General features: G+C 38.0%; 1 protein-coding gene across 2 annotated transcripts in view; it reads right to left on the reverse strand.

Moving 5' to 3' along the window:
• Nucleotides 1–23,358, reverse strand: part of SPG11 (SPG11 vesicle trafficking associated, spatacsin) — a 91,615-nt gene that overhangs the window by 60,306 nt on the left and 7,951 nt on the right. For both annotated transcript variants that reach the window (XR_011172005.1, XM_069105930.1), the window contains exons 5-16: nucleotides 21,534–21,671; nucleotides 19,363–19,811; nucleotides 11,669–11,814; nucleotides 10,116–10,248; nucleotides 9,115–9,270; nucleotides 8,566–8,738; nucleotides 7,547–7,723; nucleotides 4,069–4,140; nucleotides 3,644–3,768; nucleotides 3,080–3,258; nucleotides 2,263–2,476; nucleotides 4–207 (exon numbers count right to left, since the gene is read on the reverse strand). Coding sequence is in view for 1 of the 2 variants with exons in the window: in XM_069105930.1 (XP_068962031.1) it covers nucleotides 4–207; nucleotides 2,263–2,476; nucleotides 3,080–3,258; nucleotides 3,644–3,768; nucleotides 4,069–4,140; nucleotides 7,547–7,723; nucleotides 8,566–8,738; nucleotides 9,115–9,270; nucleotides 10,116–10,248; nucleotides 11,669–11,814; nucleotides 19,363–19,811; nucleotides 21,534–21,671 (2,166 nt within the window). In the remaining variant the exon portion in view is untranslated. The remainder of the gene's footprint in view (nucleotides 1–3; nucleotides 208–2,262; nucleotides 2,477–3,079; nucleotides 3,259–3,643; nucleotides 3,769–4,068; nucleotides 4,141–7,546; nucleotides 7,724–8,565; nucleotides 8,739–9,114; nucleotides 9,271–10,115; nucleotides 10,249–11,668; nucleotides 11,815–19,362; nucleotides 19,812–21,533; nucleotides 21,672–23,358) is intronic.

Consider the following 23,358-nt stretch of genomic DNA (forward strand, 5'->3'; position numbering starts at 1 on the left):
CACTTGTAATAATCAAGGTAGACATAGAGCAGATGCTGCTGACTGTGCTCTAAACAGTACAAAAGAAAGCAAGTATGGAAATCCAAACCGTCTCGGGATGTATAGTTTTGAACAGGAAGTGGGTCCTGCATGACGCCCCCAATACGGCTTAGTCTTAGGAGCAAGAGTTCAAAGTCTTCTAGTTCAGATGTTAGGAAAATTCCCTTTCTACAAAGTGAAAGAGGATCAATTTGACGACAAATTAAAAAACATTTGGAGCAGATGCTGAACAAGTTTAGAGCATTTAAAAACAAGTATTAAAAAACAAGAGCTGCCAGCACTCAATACTACTGTATGTACAGTCTAAGCAATTTCTAATTGGCCAGATTCTGGTATGGAGCTGGATGGAGAGCCCACAGAGCTGGCCCATCAGTACACAGATTTTGATAGTTAATGAAAATGGAAAGTGAATTGGGCTTAGAGCTGAATGAAGAAAAGGAAGAAGGTAGATTTCATAGAGAGATGTTCCTGGACTGTGTGGTTAAATTGAGGTAGAGATCCTTAATTTTCCTCCCCTGTATTGGGAACTCAAATTTCTTTCATTCTTTTCTATATAATTATATAAAAGATCACTTCAGGAAAACTATGCAGTACTTTTAACAATCCTAAGCTTTTCCCACAAAGGCTTATCTTTTTAACAAAAACATTCTCTGAGTGATGCTGTATGGTTTTGGGTCATGAGATATCACAGATGTCCAAAAATTAAAGGGAAGCACATGATAGGTAGCCATGAAAAATTTAGCAGAAGCAGCCAATGCATCAGAGAGCTTAGCAAAAAAGATGAAGTAGTCACATGGGAGGAGGGAGGAATCACTGATGGAGAGAGCCCACATGCTCCACTAGTATTTTTAGCAATGTTAAGAGATTAGGCTCTTAGAACATCAGGTACACCTGTTCTAGAAGAATTTCATGAAGAAATGCATCCACATCCAATTCAGATGATCCTTCAACATTTGGTAAAGAAGAATGGAAGGCAGGTGTGGCAATGAAAAGAGAAGTAGATGACAAGAGTTATCTCCTGTGAGCTCAGGCAGTAACCTGCTGGGGGATCTCAGGAGAGCCATAGCTTCTCTAGACCTCAGTTTTCTTTTCCTTAAATGAACTGATGAAGAGTGAAGGATGAGGACGGCACCCTCCCTTACACCTACTGCATGATATAGGGATAAAGTACAATACCATTCTACAACATATGGGGATGAAACTGCTTTGAAAAAGTTAAGTAAATTCCCTTAGGACCAGAGGACTGAAGATAAAGAGCTAGAAGCATCTTAGAAGTCACTGAGTTCCACCCCTTCAATTTCCAGATAATGAAGCCGAGGCCCAGAGCACTTGTGAAGTAATTGCGCCATAGTCACAATCCTGGATTCAAACCCAGGTGCTTTAACTCCAAATCTTGCACTCTTTCCACCATATGATGCAATTTATCTGCTTTATGATAAGAAAAATAAATCTTACTAATTCAAAATCCGATTGGCTGAATTGCTTTTTTCAGTACCTCTTCAGGACTTCAAAGAGTCAAGTCTCAAAGCATTCCCTGATCCTGTAAACTAGATGATATGGGTTGGGAGGTGACAACAGAAAACAGGCAGACTAGATCTCTTTGGGGAAACCACGGTGCTTTTAAGAACCCTGAATCTCTTCCTCAAATGAAGGCCTATTTTTTTTTTAAACAGAATATTCTCCCAGTGATGACACAAAAGGACCTAGGAGGCACATGATAACTAAATTGTTTGGCTTTACCAAAATTCCTCACTTCTACTATTTCATACACCAACTCTCTTTTTATTTCATTTTAATCACACAGTACAGCAATAATATAGAAAAGAATGAAAGAAATTTGAGTTTCCAATACAGGGGAAGAAAATTAAGGATCTCGACCTCAACTTAACCACACAGTCCAGGAACATCTCTCTATGAAATCTTGTAGAATACTCTCAGAAAAAAAAAAAAACTACATCCAAACTTTGATCCAAACAACATTATCATAAACACATCATGCATCAGATTCATAAAATAAATTTTTTTAACTACAAGTAAAACACTAGTTTTATGACAGTGTATAATGCCTTGTGATTTTTAATGCATTTTGTTCTAACAGACAACAAGACATAAAATAGTACTGAATTAGCATTATTCAAAAGTAAAAAATCACGTGTTTATCTTTGACACACCAAATGTTAAGTTCTGTTTCTTAACTAGAGATTCCTTTACCAGTAACAATACCTGGCCAGTTTATCTAGTATTTCATTCCTCATGTAGCTACTGCAGCATGTATTCTGATCAATAATATCTACTGTCAGACGGGGCCATTTAGCCTGCTGAAGTGAAATACAATCATCCTGGGTCTGCAATTCTTCAATCCATGAGAAAACGTTTAACCAGTCATGGCGAGCTGTGATATGCATCCAGAGAACTTGAGGAGAACAAGACTTGAGTTCTACATACAAAAAAAATCAAAATCATTAGGATTCTCAGAAGAGCAATGATCTATTACTGCTGCTAAACTCAAATCTTTCCATGATCACTTATCTGGTTCAAATATTCTTCACAGGCCATTTCCTTTTGTCCTTTGCTTACCTTTTGCTGCCAGAACTGCCCTAAGAAGAGTCCTGACATGGAATGGCTTTTTAACCTATTCTCATTATCCTTATAAATGATAGGCCCTGCTAGGGCCTTCCTCACAAAAAACTATCTTATATTTATTTTCAACATATACATATATATTTTCTCTTCCAACAGAATGTTGATTCTTTGAGGGCAGGGATTATTTGACTTCTGTCTTTGTATTATGGGTACTTAGCATAAAGCCTGACACCTGATAGGTGCTTAATAAATGTTTGCCAATGGGTTAATTATTTTATAAGATGATTTGTGCTTGAAAATAATTTGAAAATTGCTTTTTTTAAAAAGCAAAATTATGACATCCTATTATAAGTATAAAAACATACCATGATCTTATAAATAAACACACATCCTTTCTACAAACAGTAACTCATTTAGCATTCTTTATTTCCCATGTTTCAAATGATGTGACATTTACCTTCCATAGATCTCCTGGGAAGAAGGATGCTTTCTCGGGTTGGACAATCCCACCACTGAGCCCAGTTTAGTATAATTCTATGATCCTGCTTAAAAATTTCATCCTTTTCACTGAATTTCAAGAAGTCTAAAACAGTATTGTGCTCAGAAAAATCGTCTTCCTTTCTCCAGCTCCTGAAACTAACAGTGATTATGTATTTATGAGAAGGAAATTTGCTCCCTTTAGCATAAGAACATTTATAAAAAACATCCAATTCAGCATATTCAATTCGGCAATATTTTAACACTATTTTTTTGAATCATCTTACATAAAGTACTCAATAAATATTTGTTGACTAAATGAGTTAACAACTATAAAAACATCAAGATGAAGAAAAACTCTAGAATTCCTCTTGTGAGGAACTTCTCTTTGGGGGTATTTTTTATGTTCATGGGGAATCACTGACTATAAAAAATCCTGGGTGCTGACAACTAAGCATCACATACACTGAACAAAACTTAATTTCTTAAAACACATTAATCTTGATCTTCTATATTAACAATATAAGAACAGTGAAAAAATTACCTGAGGGGCTGGGTCTCTGTGTTTTTTGTGAAAGGTCCCGAATACAGTTTTTCAACATGATATACATAGTCTATGATTCTCTTCTCTTCCTCAGAAAAACAATTTTCTTCTTTTAAAATGCCAACCTTGAATCAAATATTTCCAAATTAAATAACTCATGGTAAAAAATCATGAACATTTCCAAGATACCTTGTCATCAGGTTTACAAATACCAAATAAGAAATGCATATCGAATATGTAAGCTAAAATTCAAATTGTGTATATGTGTGTGTGAGTGTGTGTGTTCACTATTAAGTATATAGGCAGTAAGCTGAATGAAAGTAAAGGGAATACATTTTACATTAACTACATAATGCAATGATATTTTTTTTGTAGTACCACTCAGTGGAAGACTTACTAACTCGATTCTCAACATCTTCACTTACCAAAAAGTCCCGTATATTTTTCTCAGCTGTATAGAAACATATTTTGTGCAATTGGTCCTTTACATTGAAGCCCTGCAAAACACACACAAAACACAAAGTTCTTACAACCTATAATGGGAGTTCTTTGAACTTCTGTAGGCTTGACACAGGAACATTTTACTATAGTGAGATATCATAGCATATAGAGGTATCTTGACAGAAATAGAAAAGATCTCTGTGCCTTCTTAGAATTCATCCTCTTATATGTTACACATATAAACACTTATCTATCATTATGATTCCTAAGTACTTTATCAAAGGCCTGCAACAATTCAAAGAAAGATATCTTTCTATTATACTCAAGTAGAACAGGGCTAATGTTATATAATTCACTCAGGATCAAAGGCACACTCTAGGCCTGGATTTCTTGCAGCTCCAAAAAGCCACTGTACTAAAGACTGCCACACACAGTTTCAGAGGGTGTGGATCCCAGCTCCAGTCCTATCCAGTCACAAGCTCATTACTCCACTGCCTCCAGAGCTTTCTCTTCCAACCACTTGACAAACATCTTCACCTGGATGTGCCATCAGTAACTCAAACTCAATATACCAAAGAAAAGAAAAGAACACATTGCATTTGCCCTAAAACCTAACCCCCTTTTCCTAACTTGGTGTCAAGGGTACTAACATACTTTGGTTCCTAATCTAGGAATCATCCTCAGTCCTTCACTCTCATTTGTCCCACATATCCAATCACCTGCCAAGTCTTATCAGTTCATCTCAACAATATCTCTTGCATCCATCCCTTTTCCCTTCTCATACCACAAATACCTTAATCCAAGGTCTAGTAATATCTTGTCTGAATTATTTTAACCATCTCCTAACTGACCTCTCTTCTTCCATTCTCTCCCCCTTCCCAATTGACACTACACAGTTGCCAAAATACTATACCTAAGGTGTAAGTTAAGCTGTGTCTCTCCCCTTTTCAAAAATTACCTCTAGGAAAAAATATAATCTCAGCCTTCCACAATGTGACTCCTACTCTTCTAGCTTTGTTCAGTATCATCCCCCTCACAACCCTGTATGTTCTCCAAACACTGCATCTCTCATCTCCAGGTCTACAGTCTACTCCCTCCTTAGTTTCAGCTTTTAAATCTCTGGTTTCATGTAGTTTTAGCTCAGAGGCGACCTCCTCTGAAAACTTTCCTGCTACTCCACTTGTTTCACACAAACTTTAGATCCCCTATAAATAGTAACTGTTGATATTTTAAATATGAGGTCTACCGAAGAAACAAAATCATATTAATCTGGCCATTCTTACTACAAATGAGCCCAAAAGATGTTGTAGCTGAATGGAAGGAGGACTTAGATTCTTCTTCTTTTTTTTTTTTTTAAAGCAATCAGGGTTAAGTAACTTGCTCAAGGTTACACGGCCAGTTATTTCGGGGTGTGGTGCTAAGTATTAGAGCCTGGATTCGATCCCAGGTCATCCCGACTCTGGGGCTGGTGCTCTTACTCACTGAGCCACCTGGCCACCCCTAAGCAATTGGGGTTAAGTAACTTGCTCAAGGTTACACAGCCAGGTGTTTTTGGGTGGGTGCTAAGTGTGTGAGCCCAGATTCAATCCTAGGTCATCCCGACTCTAGAGCCGGTGCTCTTACTTGCTGTGCTACCTGGCCACCCCTTAGATTCTTCTTGAAGAGGCAAATAAAAGAGTTAGCAGAGCTGCTTTTTATCACACAGCTGAAGTCAACAAGCTGACCAAATGGCCTATGAAACAATGATTTTGTACTCAAGGTATGTGCAAAAGTTAAAACAATTGTTTCCTGACAGAATGACAAATTCAGGATACAGAATAAGGCATCAAATTTTTAAACAGAGACAAGAGGGAATGTATTTTGCTTGACTATGCTTATTTGTTATGCAAATTTAATTTTTCTTTTTCTTTTTTAATTGGGAAAGGAGAGAGTATAAATGTTGGCTAATAATTATTTTTAAAAACTGCAGTTTATGCTCCAACATCTATTGCAGATGAGAAGAAATTCTACAAAGAATTCATTAGACCCCTCACACTTTATTACTATATACTCTGATAATTGTTGACTTTGGAGACAGAAGAGAAAGAGAAGAGAGGGGGAGGGGGAGAGGGAGAGAGGAGGAGAGAGAGAGAGAGAGGGAGATTGAGATCAAAAGTTTGTAAACTACAGAGATGCTTTAAATGATCGAAACACTAAGGCTAAAAGCAGGAGTGTGACAGAGTCGGCGTCCACAGTGTCTGACAATAGTCAAATGTTAAATTAACTTTTTTTTTCTCGTTTTAAAATTCAATTTTATCTTCTGTTCCAAATTGTTTCTCCTCCTCTTCGGCCTCCCCTACCTACTGAGAAGGCAACGGTTGCTAAATTTGCAATGTATTTACACCTCAGATATTTAGGCAAGCTCCATAAATCAGGGTTTGATTTGTTGTTTTGTTCAATATCTAGATTTAAGAAAGTGATGGAAAAAATGTTAATAATGCAGATTAAACTTAAAAGTATGCCAAGGATACTGTTGTGTTTTTTTCCACAAAGTCAGTTGTCACTCATTTGCCAGCACACGTCTGCCTCAGAGGCCACCTAATCCAACCCCTTCCCTCTATAAATGAAGAAACCCATGGCTTGTCTGAATTCATAATTAATTAGTGGTAGAATCAGGCCTAGAATCCTAATCTCCTCACTCCCAGGGAATAGGCAGAAGATAACACTGTCAGGCTAACAGGTACATTCCAGAAAATTTTCTTTACAAAAATGTGTTTTCTCCATAATAGCAGACCTGAGAATACTTTGTACAAATTATTTTGACTATGACTTCCAAACAAATTTGCTATAAAAGCTGAGGAAATGAATAGGATCACAGAAATCTCCTAAGGAGGAAGGACCTTAAGAGGTTATCTAGCTCACACTATACTTGAATAGGTATCCCTTCTTTGTATTACACTAGGTATCTTCCACTCTGACTTTCAATAATGTGGTGCCTTCTTCCCTCTGAGACAGACCATTCCATTTCTGGACTCCTGTATTAAAAAACTTTCCTTTACATCAACTAGAAATCTGCCCCTCTACGACTTCTACTCCTTGCTTCTGTTTGTGGCCCCTTGGGCCAGGCATTGGAAGTGTAACTCCTCTTCCAGCTATGACTAGACAAAGTCATCACCTCGAAGTACTTTCTTCTCCAGGTTAAACACACCCAGTTCCTTCACCTGAACCTCACTAGGCATATTCTTCAGCCTCCTTATGATCTTAGTCACCCTCTTCTGGAACTGCTCTTACTTGTCAATGCCCTTCCTACGGTGTGGCACAAAGAGTACCAGGACAATATGTAAGATGCCGTCTGAAGAGGGAGGAGTCCGATGGCACAAAGACCAACATTAACTTGTATTTCTAAGAAGTGGCTGGAAGTAAATCCAGTGCTCCTCCTAGATGTACAGACTTCAAAATCAGATAGACTGCCACGACACTCACCATATTCTTTAACAGTTCAGAAGCCTCTTTGATATTGTTCTTCAGCAGCCTGTCAAAGACTAGATCTAATCCTATTCGAATCAGTTCTCCAAGGTTTTGAGCAGCGTGGTTGGTGATCCTGAAAAAGGTCTGAGCCTCTGGTATTTTGTTGTTTAAAATGGCATTGGAGATAACTTGCTGAAAGAAAAAGAAAATATTTGGGGGTTTTTTTAGTTGCTACTTTTGGCCAGAATTGTGCTGTTCATAAATCTAAATGATTTGGTATGGATCTAGAATATCAAAAAGTATGTACCTGTATAAAGCATGAAATGGTCATGTGCCCCACATCATTTCTTCATTCAATCTATTCTTTGGACCATCACTCTTGCTGTCAGAGCTGCCCTTAAACACAACTCTACACCTCTTTTAGATACTCAGCAGCTGAGCTGAGCTACTCTGACATCAGTCTTCCTAGTGCTCCCAGGGAGACAGCATCAAAGGAACTATCACCAAGACCCCTGCTCCCTTTTCAGGTCACCCTCATCTCCAAGTTAAGTTGACAATAATGTGTCTGGTTGTCCTAACTACATTTAGAAAACAAAGGCAGAGGATGTAAGAAGGAAAGAAATGAAGTGGATTAGCACCTGAGGTAGGGTTCAAATAGTTGCCTTAAAGTTCAGTCTATAGCAACAATTCCAAATAACCAACGGGGACTATGGGTCACTGTGGAAGGTGGGATAAGTGGAGCCTTGCTGGCATGCAAGTATGCTAGGTTTTAATTCAAAAGGGAATGTTAACGAGCTGCTAAACCATAGCTAATGTGTGGTATTAATTTTGCAGTTCCTAGAAGAAAACTTGAAACCACAAGTCTTAAAGTCCTAGCCTTGGTTCAGGAATATCCTGTACAACAATACAGGGAGTTTACTGGCCAAGCATCAGTACTACAATGGATATGCAGATTTTTAATTCCTACTTTTCCATCATTTCTCTAAACACTGTGAATTATGGGGAAAAAGTGAAAGCCGAAAGTATTTATTTACCTCAGGGCTGAGCTTTCTCCACATTTCACTCTCATTTATTCTGGGGACATCTTCACCAACATATGCAGTTACAGCATCCGCTGGTTTCCGAGGAAATTTTATCATGAAGGTTCGAAGTTCAATAATGTAGTTGGTCAAAATATCCACACCATTCTGCAGGTGTTCATCTAATTCTATGGAAATCATCAATAAACTAATTTAATAAAAGCAAAGGCATACCAGTGGATATGATCTGATTTACTAGTTAAGGGAGACAGAAATACCAAAACTTCTCTTTCTGCCATCTTTTACCAGTTCTGTACTTTGATAACTTTATTTTCCCTTTATATAAAAGTTGGTTCTATGTCCACCCTGTTGTCAATCTCAATGTCAGATCTTTTTTATTCAATTAAATAATAATCTACCTATGATACAAGAACTTTTGCCCAACTCCAAGGCCTTCTTTCGACTTATGCTTTTTTCTTTTTCATGCCTGTAAGATTTCTGAGGTCTGAGTCCTTTAGCCTAACACAGAACTGATGCAAACGGGACAATACTGAGAACATTTACCTTCAGTGTGGGCAAAGATCTCCCTGATTTGTTTGTTGAGGAACGATAATGTGAGTTTCAGCAGCTGCTCTGAAAAATGTTTGCTCTGAGTTTCAGAATCATTCTCTCGTATAGCTGAACAAAGCAAATCTAAAGCTGGTATCAGTTCCTTCACACCTAGGAAGAACCCAGATAAACAGTTCAAGATGAAGGATGTAGATCAGGGGCATATGAAGTAATCTAATACTCATTTTTATGCTTATGTCCTCTAGAAATTGGTACAGGGCACAAAAAATATGCTATCATAAGTAATCAGGCAAGAGAAGGAAAGGAAAGACAGGAGACTGACAACATCTAGCTGGGGCCCAAATGTTCCCAAAAAGGATATGCACCCTGCCAAACGTGCCAGGGAGTTAGGGAACTGATGCTATTTAACCAAAAGAAGGAGTTAAGCTTATTTATTACCACCTTCTAACAAGATTATTTAAGCTGGCATACTACTATTGCCATCCTGGATTTATGAACTTTTATTCAAAGAGCTTAGACCCCTACTCCACTGGTCACTGTGGTTCTTTCTATTAGAAATTCTTACAGAATAGGTAGGTATGATTCTCTCCCCTTGTCAGAAAAGGAAGCCAAAGCCTTAGGGAAGGGAGTCTAAGTCATATAGCAAGCAAGCAGGACAATTAAACCCCAAAAAGTCCCAAATCATAGCTTAGTAAGCATATTCCTTTCATAGGGTCAACACATACTTCAGGAACTCTCAAGGTATTCTTTTACTTGACTTGGCTCACTTGGTCACTTTGAAAGATTATATATCCTAACCACACAGCTGGAATACATAGAGAACAAAGAAAATAAAAATCTTACCTAAAATACTGACACCTGTGCACTCTCTCAGGTCCTTCACACAATAACCCAAAGTGCTGAATAGCCCAGGATGTTGGGACAAAGCATTTTAAAATTATGAAAAAGAATAAAGGCTAAATGGCAAAGGTGAAAATCAAGATGATTCTACTCACTTTTCAAATACAAGTGAGATGGAAGCCTGGCAGACTGGTCGGGTAAAGAAGAGGTGGAAGAGGGGTTGAAAAGATTCTCCTTGCTCTTCAAAAAGAAGTCTACTGTATCCAGTTGACGATTCTCTAACCCAGCCTGAACAAAAAAAACCAGTAACTTTTCCAGACCTAATAATGATCAAAGGAAGGGATCACTGAATCAAGACAAGGGATAGTTTACACTCTAAAAATTTTGAGACCTCATATACTGAAAAGCCCTCTGTAAGCCATTACATCTCAATGGGTTCATTTCTACATCTGAAAAAATGTGGAGCTGGACTAGATTATTTCTACGGTCTCTTTTTACACTAAAATTCGGTGCATCTAAGTACATATAAAGCAACTTAGAGATTCTGAAAAATTAGTGGCGGTAGAATTGTTAAAGCCCACTCTTAAAGGTCTACAAATCCAAGTAGCTTATAATCTTGTATGGTTATTGTAACACATAAACAAATATCTATACTACTAGTTTTAAATAAACCAGCAATGAAACATCAAAACTATTAGCTTTAAGGTATTCTTATAAAGCTGAATACCAGATTTCTGAATGGACAACTATACTCTTTATTAGGAAGGAAAAATTCTATACAGTATACTAATACTGAAGAGAGGGCACATAGTATAGTGGATAGAAGGCTGATCTTGGAGTCAAGAAGACCTGGGTTCAAGCTTACAACAAACTATGTGACCATGGCCAAGGCACTGAATCTTTCAGCACCCAAAACAATTCTCCAAAACTTTTTAAGTTATAGAAGAGTTGCCCCATCTATGCACTGGTGGAGAAAATTTCCACACTAATGAAATCATAAGTCTGAAACAAAAAAAATCAAAATGGTAAAACTGTTTGAGAGGTGGTGTGGCATAGAGGATAAAGAGCCAAGAAGCCAGGAAGCTTCAAGCCCTGCATTGCACATGAACTGGCTGCATGACCCTGGGCAAGTCACTTAACCTCTCACTGCTTAACTAAACTCTCTAAGACTATAATCAGATGTCTCCATTGATGGAGGGAGTTTCCTCAACTGGGAATACCCATACCCATAAAGTCAGAGGTCCATGGACCTCTATCTAGTCTCTATCCTTTTAAACACCTTACAATAGCCATATTTACCAACAAGTAAAAAAAACTATCAAGTAAAAGTAGGTGAACACACACACACACACACACACACACACACACACACACACATATATATATATATATATATATATATTCCCTAGTTGCCTGGAATAAAAAAGCAAGGAGAAGTGAGCAGTGAATGTGCCCTGTCCTTCCCTGTTTCCACTTCCTTTGTTTTTTATCATCTACTTCATTTTGCATAACTTTTAAAGCAAAATTTTCAGCTCTATAAAAGTAGTTGTAGTAGAAAGGAGTTAAGTGGATACAGGTCAAAATTATAGTCCTTTTAGCTGCTTATGTTTGATGAATTCTCCATATTTTCACATGAACTGAATAGATATCTGATAGAGCCCAATCAAGCAAGTCCTACAAAGGTCTGCTATGATTCGGCCAAGGTTACCTCTAATGCATGTATAGGGATTGAGCACCTCCCCCAAGCATTGAGATGACAAAGAGTATCAACAGTGCTGGCACTTCCATGGATCATCAGTCTATTCAAGAACTCTTCTTGAGTCAAACCAAACAAAATCAGAGAGAGTCCATTTTCTATTAAAAATAAAATATAGACATATTAGCATTAATAGGTTGCTTAGGACTTAAGGTTTCTAATCACTATGATCATTCAATAATCAACATTGAAACTGCTATGTATAAAACATAAGTATTAAACACTAACGAACTTAAGTCAATCTGATTTCCAACATTTTTTAAAGAAAATTATTCTTAAATCATACCATAAAAAGAACTTGACCAAGAGATGAGTTCTTGTCATCACAAATGTATCTTATTAAGCTGCATTACTTTTCACATTTCTACTTTATATTATCTTCCAGAATGAATGATTTAAAATATTAAGACATTTATACAAGTACTGGATTTCTAAGTTTAACGAAAAACATTTAAACACTTATTGGCATGATCATATGTCCCCATCACTTACTACAATGTTCTATACATAGCAGGCATTTAATAAATGTTTGTTCTATTACATAATTCTAATCTATAGGAATTGATAGCTTCCAAATATAGGTGGATAAACTCAAGTGGGATGCAATTACACCTACTATAGGCAAAACACTACTCAGAACACAACATTCCATCGAGGATTAATTTGGGCTTTGTCTCCAATTTATTCCACGTATACTTGTTTGTACATAGTTGCTTGCATGTTATTTCCCCCATTATACTGTGAGGTCCTTGACAGCAGAGGATGATTTCTGCCTGTCTCTGCTTCCTTGGTATTTAGTCAGTGCCTAGTACTTAGGCACTTAAATGCTTATTGACTGGGTATGACCTGATTTGATAGTGTTAAATATGTATTAGGTTTCTGATCCCAGATTTTATCAATATATCAATAATGAAGCTAATGCACTTATGTGAGAAATTATTTTACCAACATCAATTTAAAAACCAGAGGAATTATGAACATGAGCAGCACATGCAAACAACCTAATACTAGTGACAGCATCCTTGGCACTGTGTGAACACTGATTAATGAACCTGACCTTTACTTTAACCAGCTGATGAACTGCCTATACATGGAGCGAATAGATGGTTCCAAAATGACAACAGAGCTTGTTGTGACTTTTGTCTGTTAGAGTCAGTTTTATGTCCTTTGGTGTTCGTGAAGGTCTGGTGCCTTCTAACATTTTTCTCAGAGCATTTACATTAGGACAGCCAACCAGCTTTTGCACTTTTTCATTACTTGAACCCAAACCATAATTTTTTTTTTTTTTTTTTTTTTTTTGCTAATTTATTTTTAGTTTTCAACATTTACTTCCATTAAGTTTTAAATTTTCTCCCCCACCCCAGGGGAGGCTAGGTGGTGCGGTAAGTAAAGCGCTGGCCCCAGAGTCAGGACTCGAGTTCAGTTCTGGCCTCAGACACTTAACACCCACACACAAAAAAAAACTAGCCGTGTAACCTTGGGCAAGTTACTTAACCCCAATTGCCCTCCAAAAAGCAAAAATAAAAACAAAATTTTCTCCCCCCCTCCCTCCCCAAGATAGCATGCAATCTGATATAGGCTCTACTTATACATTCCTATGAAACAGATTTTCACATTAGTCATATTGTATAGAAGAATTATAGTGAATGGGAAAAACCATGAGAAAGAAAAAACAAAACAAAGCAAAGAAAACAGTCTGCTTCACTCTGCATTCAGACTCCATAGTTCTTTCTCTGGATGTGGATGGCATTTTCCATCAAGAGTCCTTCAGAATTGTCCTTGCATTGCTGAGAATGGCTAATCAAAATCCAGTCTATCAAAATCAGGCATTGCACACTGTAGCTGCTGCCGTGTACAACCTTCTCCTAGCTCTGCTCACTTCACTCGACATCAGTTTACATAAATCTTTCCAGTCCAAACTATATTTTTCATCATCTTATTCTATGCTCATCTCTGTGTGCAGGTAACCAAATATCAAAGTATACAATGACTTACTTTGGAGAATATCAAGTTTTTACAGGGTTTCCTCATTTCTTTCTCCTATGTAATGTATGACAACACAAACACTCCAATTATCACCATAGTGGTCTGTTGTTTATGTTCACTGTGAGCATTACAAATCAAGATGTTAAGTGTCCCATAAAAGGATGTTGCTTGTCACTTCTGAGCATACATCAATGAAGCCAACACTGGCAATTCCTTTATATACCCTTTTAGGGAGAGCCTGCAAATCATTCATCCACTTACTTGTGACTTCTGGATCTCTTCTGGCTCCTTATGTGCCCCAGCCCTTGGGTCCAACAGAGAACATGATTTTTATACCTGCTTTCTCACTCTGAGACCATATTTGTAAAGTGCTTTGCAAACCTAAAGCACTGTATAAATGTTCAGATAGGAATTGACTGGGAATTCCCTTCAATTACATATTATCATGAGCCACCCATGCCTGACAGTTCTGGGCTATTCCTGCCGTGTTCTCCCAAGTTTGCCACAACATATCCATCCAACGTTTCGGAGGCTTTCCTCTCTTTCTCCCAACATCAAGAGGGTGCCTGTGGACCATTCTGGCTGTTACCTATCATCCCTTACTCTTATGATCAGCCATCTTTTCTTTCTGTCCCACAACTTGCTCATGTCCTTTACTCCTGTTCTCCTAAGGTCCTAATCAATGTTGTGTTGCAGGCTGCTCACACCCACCATACATCTTTCCATTGCCCTTGTCATATTTAATTCTTCAGAGGCAGTGGGGATCCACACCTTACTGCCCTATAACAACATCTGTAAAATGATACTATTGAAAATAGAGGCTGCTTTTGCTTTCACGGGAAGCTTAGGATTTGTAAAAGAGCTTTGCAATTTCCTGAAAGCAATCTAGCTTGCTCTCCTCCTTTTCAACTCTAGATCCAGCTCACTGTCCATATAAATGCCATTTGTTCCAGATAAACATATTATTAGATAAATTTTATAGGGTGTGTCCATTCAGATATATGTTATAATCTTAGAAAACTAGATAATCTTTTGTCCATTTGTCCTTTCCTATGTGGGCAGACAAGTAAAATTCTGGAGTGATTACAAGTTTCTTTCAAGAGGCTCTACAAAGTCTTAGGGCTTGATGCAATGAGTACAATTTCATCCACAAACAGGACCATTTGGAGGATATCAAATTCTTCAAACTGGACTCTACATTCAATCTCCTCCATCACAGAAATGAATGTCTTTACTAAATAATAAAGCATAATCCCTGCTTTATTTCTTGCTTATTTTTATTATCAGAGGGCTGCTGAACAATATTATTTCTGCTGTTACATCTTACAAGGCATCTTGAGTGATCTTGATGTATGGACAGATGTTCTACTTTAAAGGATTTTGTTAAGGTGGTGTTTTGTTCTCCTGGATCAAATCCCTCCCCAACAACAAACAATATGCATAATGCAATCATATCTTCCCTTTATCTCTCAGTAAATTATAAGATGGTAAAGATATGATCCTTTTGATTCTCATAAAGATTTTTGTATAGATGGAAAAGTAGACATATAGGCTGGTAGTTACTAAAGTCTTTCATTTGCTTTTTTTTCAGTATTAACAAGGTCTAAGGTTTTTTAGTTTGTTTCTTTCTGCATCTTTAGTATCTTCATCTCCTTTAGATAACTTGTATTTGGTCCCTCAACATGTTCACCATTGTGAGCATGGATCTTTCTCTATCCTGGTCCAATTCAACTCCTTTTCCCATAAACTCTGTTCTCTTAATGCCATTTTGACTTTATCTATAAGTATTTCAGGAACTGTAACATCAAGGTCCAAGTGTGGTGGTTCCACTATCCTGGACGGGGAAACTAGTTTGTTAAAACAGCATTTGCAATTTCCCCTTCTTTTTCCTTTGGTTTATAGTCCTCTCTCTGTTTGTACTCTTGAATGCCCTTGGGATAATTCTGCTTAACTGGATATCTTGTCATGCTTTCTTTAAACTGGCTTTTCCCTTTACCATTTCTCTCTGCTTAATGAGACACTGCTGTTCCTTCTTAAGATTCTAAAGGCAAATTTATATACAAACCTGGGGATGTCACTAGAAGTCATCTATCTCTAACAAGTAAGTCAAATGTTTGCAATGAGCTTTTTGGGCTCTACTGGTCTCTTTGTCATGGCAATTAATAAACACTGATTAAACTTCTGGATGAAATTATTATTGTCTGTATCAATAAAACTTCTTTTGTCTATTTCTCAGTATTTCAAAATACTATTTAAATATTTCAGGATTCAATCATTTTAACTGTAGTCCTTATCTCTTTCTCATTATTCTTCATTTTTTTAAAAACAAATTCTGACCTTAGCTCTAACAAGTTGATGGTCTTACTGTACACAAACAGTTACCTTAGGGATAAATTCCGTATCAATAGTAAGTCCTTTCCTGTCTATTAAAATAAAATCTATTTCATTCTTTTTTTAGTTTTGGGTTTTTTTTTTTTACCTTTTGGAGGGGGGAGTGCAGGGCAATTGTGATTAAGTGACTTGCCCAAGGTCACATGGATAGTAACTGTTAAGTGTCTGAGGCCAAATTTGAACTCAGGTCCTCCTGACTCCAGCGCCGGTGCTCTATTCACTGTGCCACCTAGCTTCCCCTATTTCACTCTTTATGGTGACATTTGGTGCTCTCTACATCCCATATACCTACACATTATTTTTTTAGACAAAGTGTTCATGATGTAGAGGTACGAGCCTTCTATTAAATCTATAAGTTTTTGCCTTCTCTCATTTCTTTTTCCTGAAATTTCCTATACAGTTTTCTCCATCTTAACTTTTCCCATCTTTGTACTAAAGTCACCAAGTATTAGAGTACATGGTTGATTGTTGTGATTCTTATAAAATTCTTCATATAATTTCTCTACCACTTCATCCTCAGCAGCAGATGTTGGTGCATTAGCTGGATTATGTTCATGGTAATCTTTTTGCAAATATTTGTCATTTATACTACAAGATGTGATGACCAAATGTCCCACGAATTGTTTCTTACTGTTTCTGGGCACACACAAAACCACTCCACCAAATCCTTTTTTTGCTTCTCCAAGGAGTACTTTGTGAGACATTCTTCGACTTAGAGGTAACTTCATTTTTCTGGTTTCCCTTATAACAAGGTCAAGAATGTTATGATCTAGCTCCTCCAGCAATATGGCCAGTCACTGGCCACTGGACAAAGATCTTACTTTCATAGTACCAACACTCAAACCAAAGTTTCCTGAGGGCCTAAAAACTGTTTGATTCCTTGCATTTTCTGCCTCCTTTTCCCATCATTCTGCCACTGTCACCACAGAAGCAGAATGAGGTCACCTTTTCTGTTTGTTACACAAGTTGCCATAGCCAAATAGTTTCATCACCAGATGCCAAACACTAATGTCATGCCTCTTTGTAATTAGCAAGGCTGGGGCTCAAAAACCAGCCTCACTATCTTACCAGGGCCATACCTGAAGCCTTTCCAACACAGTAGAACCTGTTCGAGTTAACCCACTGGCAGAACCTTTGAAAACCTTGGGTTACCTCCACCTCACAATGAAGCATTGAAGTATATAAAATCTTTATGAGAATGGATTAAGATATTCTCAATAAAATATGAGAAGAGTGCAGGCAGATTATTAGAGGTAATTTTCTATAGTGGATCACATTTTGAAATTGTACACTTGGCTGAAAATAAAGAATGAGGAACCATTAGATTTATTGTTCCATCAATTTTTAAAAAGATTTAACTTGGTAGAATAATATGCAGCCTTAAATACCTTGCTCCAAAATGGCATACTTCACATCAAAGACACACAAGGTTCCACTGATAGCAGGTACTGAGAACTCTTGTTCAACAATCCACTGAGTATTAACATTAGGCAAGATTTTAAATGGGAAGAAGTATATTAGCCAAAGGTATTCCCAAATGTCCTGAAAGATGTTCTGCATAAGGTCCAAATAAAAGAAAGATTTTCCAAATGTTCATCTTTGCAGATGCCAGGCATGATGGCAAGGCAGATGGCCCAGGGACCATGATCCAACCTGGTGAATCAGAAACAGAGGGCTAGGGGATTTTGCCCTCCCTCACCCTTCCAGCCAGTTCAGTCCCAGGGCAGAAATTCCAAAGCTGAGCTGATTAATTCCTTCAGGGGCTAGGGGCAAAGTTTCTCATAACCAGTGACCAAATCCCATTATTCCTTCTGCAGTTATTCCCACAGTCACCACCCTAGTACATGCCTTCAGGGCCACCTACCTGAATTAGCACAACAGCTGCCTGACAGGTTTTCCTGACATCCTTGGGGACACTGCAGCTTGATGTCTCTTTTTTATCTGGTAATGTACTCATCTGACAAAATCCTTCAATGTCTTCCTATTGCCTACCAAATAAAGCTTAAACTCTTTTGCCAGGAATTCAAGGACCTATGTGATCTAGCATCATCTCATCTTTTCCATCTTTCTAATTCAACTCATCATTTAAGTGCCTGCTATGTGCAAGGAAGTGGAACATTTGTCACCCTCAAAGAGCTTACCTTCTACAGGGGGCAGGGGGAGAAAGAGAAAATATTAAAAAGTTGATAATCTGAGAGAGAAAACAATCTGGGAGAATCAGGAAGGCAGCACCTGAATTGAATCTTGAAGGAAGGTGAGGATTCTAAAAGATTGAGGTGAGGTAGGCCAGCATGCCAGAACTATGCAAAGGTACAAAGAGAGGTGACAGAATGCCAAGGTGAAGCTAAATGTTGGCCCATTTGGCTGGTATGTAAAATGTATAAAAGTAATATGATTTAAGACTGGAAAGGTAAATTGAAGTCAGATTATGAGAGGTTTCAAATGACAGCCTGCGGACTCTGCTTCTTATCCTAGAGGCAATAAGGAGTCAATGAAAATTTTAGAACAGCAAAGTTATAATACAGGCAGACTTTTAGCTTAGAAATATTAATTTGGCACCTATATGGAGGATAGTTTAGAGAGGGGAGGCCTGGAAGGATGGTGACTGTCCTGGACATGAGTCAGATCCCTACTCCAGTTTATCCTCAACACAGCTGTCAAAGTGATCTTTCTAAAAGTGTATGTTGGAGTGGCTAGGTGGTGCAGTGAACAGAGCACCAGCCCTGGAGTCGAGAGGACCTGAATTCAAATCTGACCTCAGACACTTAACACTTACTAGCCGTGTGATCTTGGGCAAGTCACTTGACCGCAACTGCCCTCCAAAAAAAAAGAAGTAAAAGTCTGTCTCCCCCACCCCCATTCAATAGAATCCAGTGGCTTCTTATCACAACAGGGGGAATTTTCTCTGGCTGTCCCCCCTGGACCCTGCAATGCTCTTCTTCCTCATCTCTGCCCCCTAACTTCTTCTGAGTCCCAGTGAAAATCCCACTTTCTACAGCATGGATTTCCCAATTACCCTTTAACTCTAGTTCCTTTCCTCTGTTGATTATTCTCAATTTATCCTGATACAGTTCGCACATAGTTGTTTACATGCTGTCTCCCTCACTATGACTGCCTTTTGCCTGTCTTCATATCTCCAGCACTGAGCACAGTGCCTGAAACACAGCAGGTGCTTAACAAACGTTTACTGACTGAATGATTGAGATCTAAACCCATCACAGTAGTGCAAGGAATGCAAAGACTTCAACAGCTTGACCATTTGATCTTACCTGTCAGAACAAGGCACAACTGTTGGTTTCCACTGCAGTCCACAGGAATGCATTTTTTGCCAAGGAAAACCTGATGCACATTCTGTGTCTCCAAGTCCCACAGAACAACTGTCCAGCCTGTACTTTCTACTAACCATGTAAAAAGCACAGTGAATCGTGTCACAGACACACATCTGAGCTTTGCTGTCCCCTCTTGCCCTCCAATGGACATTACTTTCCATAACTTCTTTAAATAATCTGACCTAACATGATCCTTCCATGGGTGGCTGTATTGGACACAAGTTGGGTCTTGTGGAATGAAGGTCCGAGTCTGTTCCTGTGCAGGGTGGCTACTAGATTCAGAGGGGTCAAAATGAAGAAAATCCTGGAACCAAGGCACACAATTCACAACGTCTAACCCAGGTTTCTTCATTGAATTGTATAATTCTGACAACTGAGTTTTCCAGGATCTGGGAAAAGAAAGGAAGAAACTCTTTTTCATTTCAGTAAGAATCACTGAGCAAAACAATCAACTTTCCTTTCTCGAAAAAGAAGTAGTGCGGTACAGTGGACAGATAGCTAGCCTTGGAGTCAGGAAGGCCTATGTTCCAGTCCTGCTGCTTACATACTAGTTATGTTATGTGGATGAATTGTTTAACCTCTCAAGGTCCAAGGTAATTCACTAAACCTCTGAGTTATGGAGAAGGTGTTAACCTGTATTGATGGAGGAAATTCCTCACCCAGGAGCTTCCTACACTAGTGAAATCCCAGATCCAGCTGCTAGTCCACAGACTCTTTAAAAACCCCTTTTCTTTTTTATCTCATACTGTAAAATGTTTTTGTGCATTCTTTTCATTTGTTTGCTATGATTTTTTTAAATTAACTTTTAGTTTTCAACATTCACTTCCATAAGAAAAACTCTTTTTCTTCTTCTACTAAGTCCCTTCTCCAATACAGCCATTCTGTAATGTAGAAATGAACATGGTAGGACTACAAAATGCCTATCACTGAAAGGCATCCCTGTATTTCTGCAGGTGATGCCAGTGAAGCATGAACTCTGGCAAGTCCTATACTAAGTTGTAAAGGCCTAATCTGAACATGGGCCTGGGGATGGATATCAAGATAAAATGTGAGCTGGGACAGCTAGGTGGTGCAGTGAATAGAGCACCAGCCCTGGAGTCAGGAGGACCTGAGTCCAAATCTGGCCTCAGACACTTAACATGTGACCTTGGGCAAGTCACTTAACCCCAATTGCCCACTAAAAAGCAAAAAAAAAAAAAAAAAAAAAGATAAAATGTAAGAGACAAGGCTAGTTAAGTTGAGAAAAGTTCGTTGCTAGAAAGTTGGCCAGCAAAGGATGAACTTTTTGGGTTACTGCAACTTAAAAACTATCAAGGCATGAAGACATGAAGAAGGTGCCCACTGCATCAATGGGGGTAGGTAGGTGACCACACCAACCAAATCATGGATCTTCTGAAGTTAAAACCCCTTGTTCTAACAAAGTCCTTCAGAAAAAAGGCACTCCATTAATCTAACAAATCATGGGATTTCACAACTGGAAGAGACCTCTGAGATTACCCAGTTCAACTCTTGCCTGAGGCAGTAACTGCCTCTATGAGATGCTGACAAGCTGCCATCAAAGAATTTATTCCAAGACCCTCATCGGAGATAGAAAGTTACTATTTCATCTGTGTGCAGCTCTACTTATTAGGAAGTTTATCCTTACTTGGAGTCAAAATATGCTTCTCATACTTTGTGCTTGTATCCACAGGGCCTAGAATAGTGTCTGGCACAAAGCTGGTGGTTAATAAATACTTGTTGATTGATCTGTAACTTCTACTCATTAGTCTTAGGCTACTGTCCTCTAGGGTCAAGAAAAACAATCCCTCTTTCACATGACAGCCCTATGAAAAATCTGAAAACATATCACATACTCCCTAAATCTTTTCTTCTTCAGGCTAGAGCAGGAAAATTGTTTTTTGGAAGTTTCCATTGCATGTACTATCAGTCTTTTCAATGCACTGATTGGTTTGGGTGACTTTATTTTTTCTTTTCTTCCTTTTTATTTTTTCTTTAAAAAAATCCTTTGTTATCTGAGGTGGTTCTCTAGAAGGGGAAGAGGGAAGGATACAATAGGAAATTTAGGCTATGTCAAAACAAAATATGAATTAAAAAAAAGTTTCCCTACATACCTATCAACCTGGAATGAAAACCTGGTCAGTTTCATGTTGTAGACTGAGTTGGCAAGGTCATCTTCATCCACCCCTTCAGGTCCTTTGATGGGAAGATTTTCTAGCTTTCTCTCACACAGTATATGTCCTGGATGTTGCCTACATTTTAAAACATAGCAATAGTCACTGTGTAAAAGTAAAAATGCTTACATCGATGTAATGATAAATATTCTTTCATTTGTTTCTCATTCACAAAGCCATGCCACTGTTATTTCCCTAAAAGTGGTAAATCATAGGGAATGCCATGATGACTAATTTTCCTTAGCTATCCTACTGAGACCTATAACTACAGTATACTACTAAGAAAATCAAAGTTTTATGTTTGATTTCTTAGAAAACTGATGTTTCATGTCAACAAATTGAATCCTAATATCACCAATCATTAGTTTCATTTCACAAATGTGCACCAGTTGCAATAAAGCTATGAGTATATGGACAACTAAGTCCAAATGCATAAAGGTCCATAACTACAGGTAAAACAATTCAAAGTCAACATCCTTAAAAACCAGGAGGCAAGTCAGTTCAGATCAATGAATAAGTACCTACTGAGCATTACAATTTATTCAACATTACTCCAGGTACTGTTGATAATACAGTAGTGAAAGTAGCAAAAGATGAATTTGACCCATCTAAGCAAGATTTTAAAATTACACCTTTTGTGTTTCTACCAGAGGCTTTGAGCTAATGCTAAATACAAGCAACAACACAAAGCAAAGACCAATATGCTATAGACAGTCTTCTGGCATCCAAAATGTATGCATATATAAAACGTTATAAAGTGTCTCTCAACAAACCCCTGCATGTTGTGTCCTTGGTAGCTGTTTAATTTGCCTATCCTTAGTCCTGGGTCTGTAAACATGATTTTGAGAGACTTATTATAATCTAGATGAAATCAGTCTAAAGCACATGAAAAATGAGAGAACAATATGAGATCCTAGATAATTAAATTTTGAGTTTTGTGGTTCTCATTATGCCATAAGATTTCATGGAATGATTTTGGAATTTTGGAGCTGAAAGACCTTAGAGATTCAAGGAAGGCCTTAGCAAATGGGAACTGAGCTGGGTTTGAAGGAAACAGGATCTGGACAGGCGAAAAGCAATAAGACAGTACAAAGGAAACATAAGCCAAAACCCCAAAACTATAAATACTCTTTTGAAGTTTCACATCAGTATTTGACTTAACATAGTTTTTACATTATGTACTTAGACTTCTGTGCATCTTTTTAAAAAAAATGTACTAGTTAATTCCTAGTCATGCACATTTTGCAAATTACTTGAGATCGAGGCAGCATGGTCCAAAGGAAAGAGCACTGGACTGTTAATTAGGATACCTGGGGTCTAGCCTGGATCTACTACTAAACAGCTCAGTGACTTCTGCTAAGTCGCTTAACTTCTCTAGGCTTTGGTTTCCTTCTTTGTAAATGTAGTGGACAAGATTGTTAAGGTCCCATCCCAGGCTCCAACCACGTGAAGATGAAACAGAGAAGAACAAATTAAAAACCCCAATGTCCCAATTTAAGCCTTTTTCAATCTATTTGCTGAAGCAATTAAAGGCCTGGGACAAGAAAACTAAGTGTATCTGCTCTCCCCACCAATATGGTTTGTTTCCCAAGACATATTTCCTAAGGATTACTCAGGCTTGATTAAGTACATCAATTGTATATGTTCCAGCCCAGATCAGAAAATGGCCTCTCTACAGAGAGGTATATGACTTACAAATGCACTCATGTCCAGATGCACCCCATTAAAATCCATTCAAAATCAATGGAAATGTCAATGATTTTAA

This window comes from Petaurus breviceps, unplaced genomic scaffold (assembly GCF_028583685.1).
Source record: "Petaurus breviceps papuanus isolate PSGF00001 unplaced genomic scaffold, PetGlider_PUasm1.0 77, whole genome shotgun sequence".
NCBI classification, from domain to species: domain Eukaryota; kingdom Metazoa; phylum Chordata; class Mammalia; order Diprotodontia; family Petauridae; genus Petaurus; species Petaurus breviceps.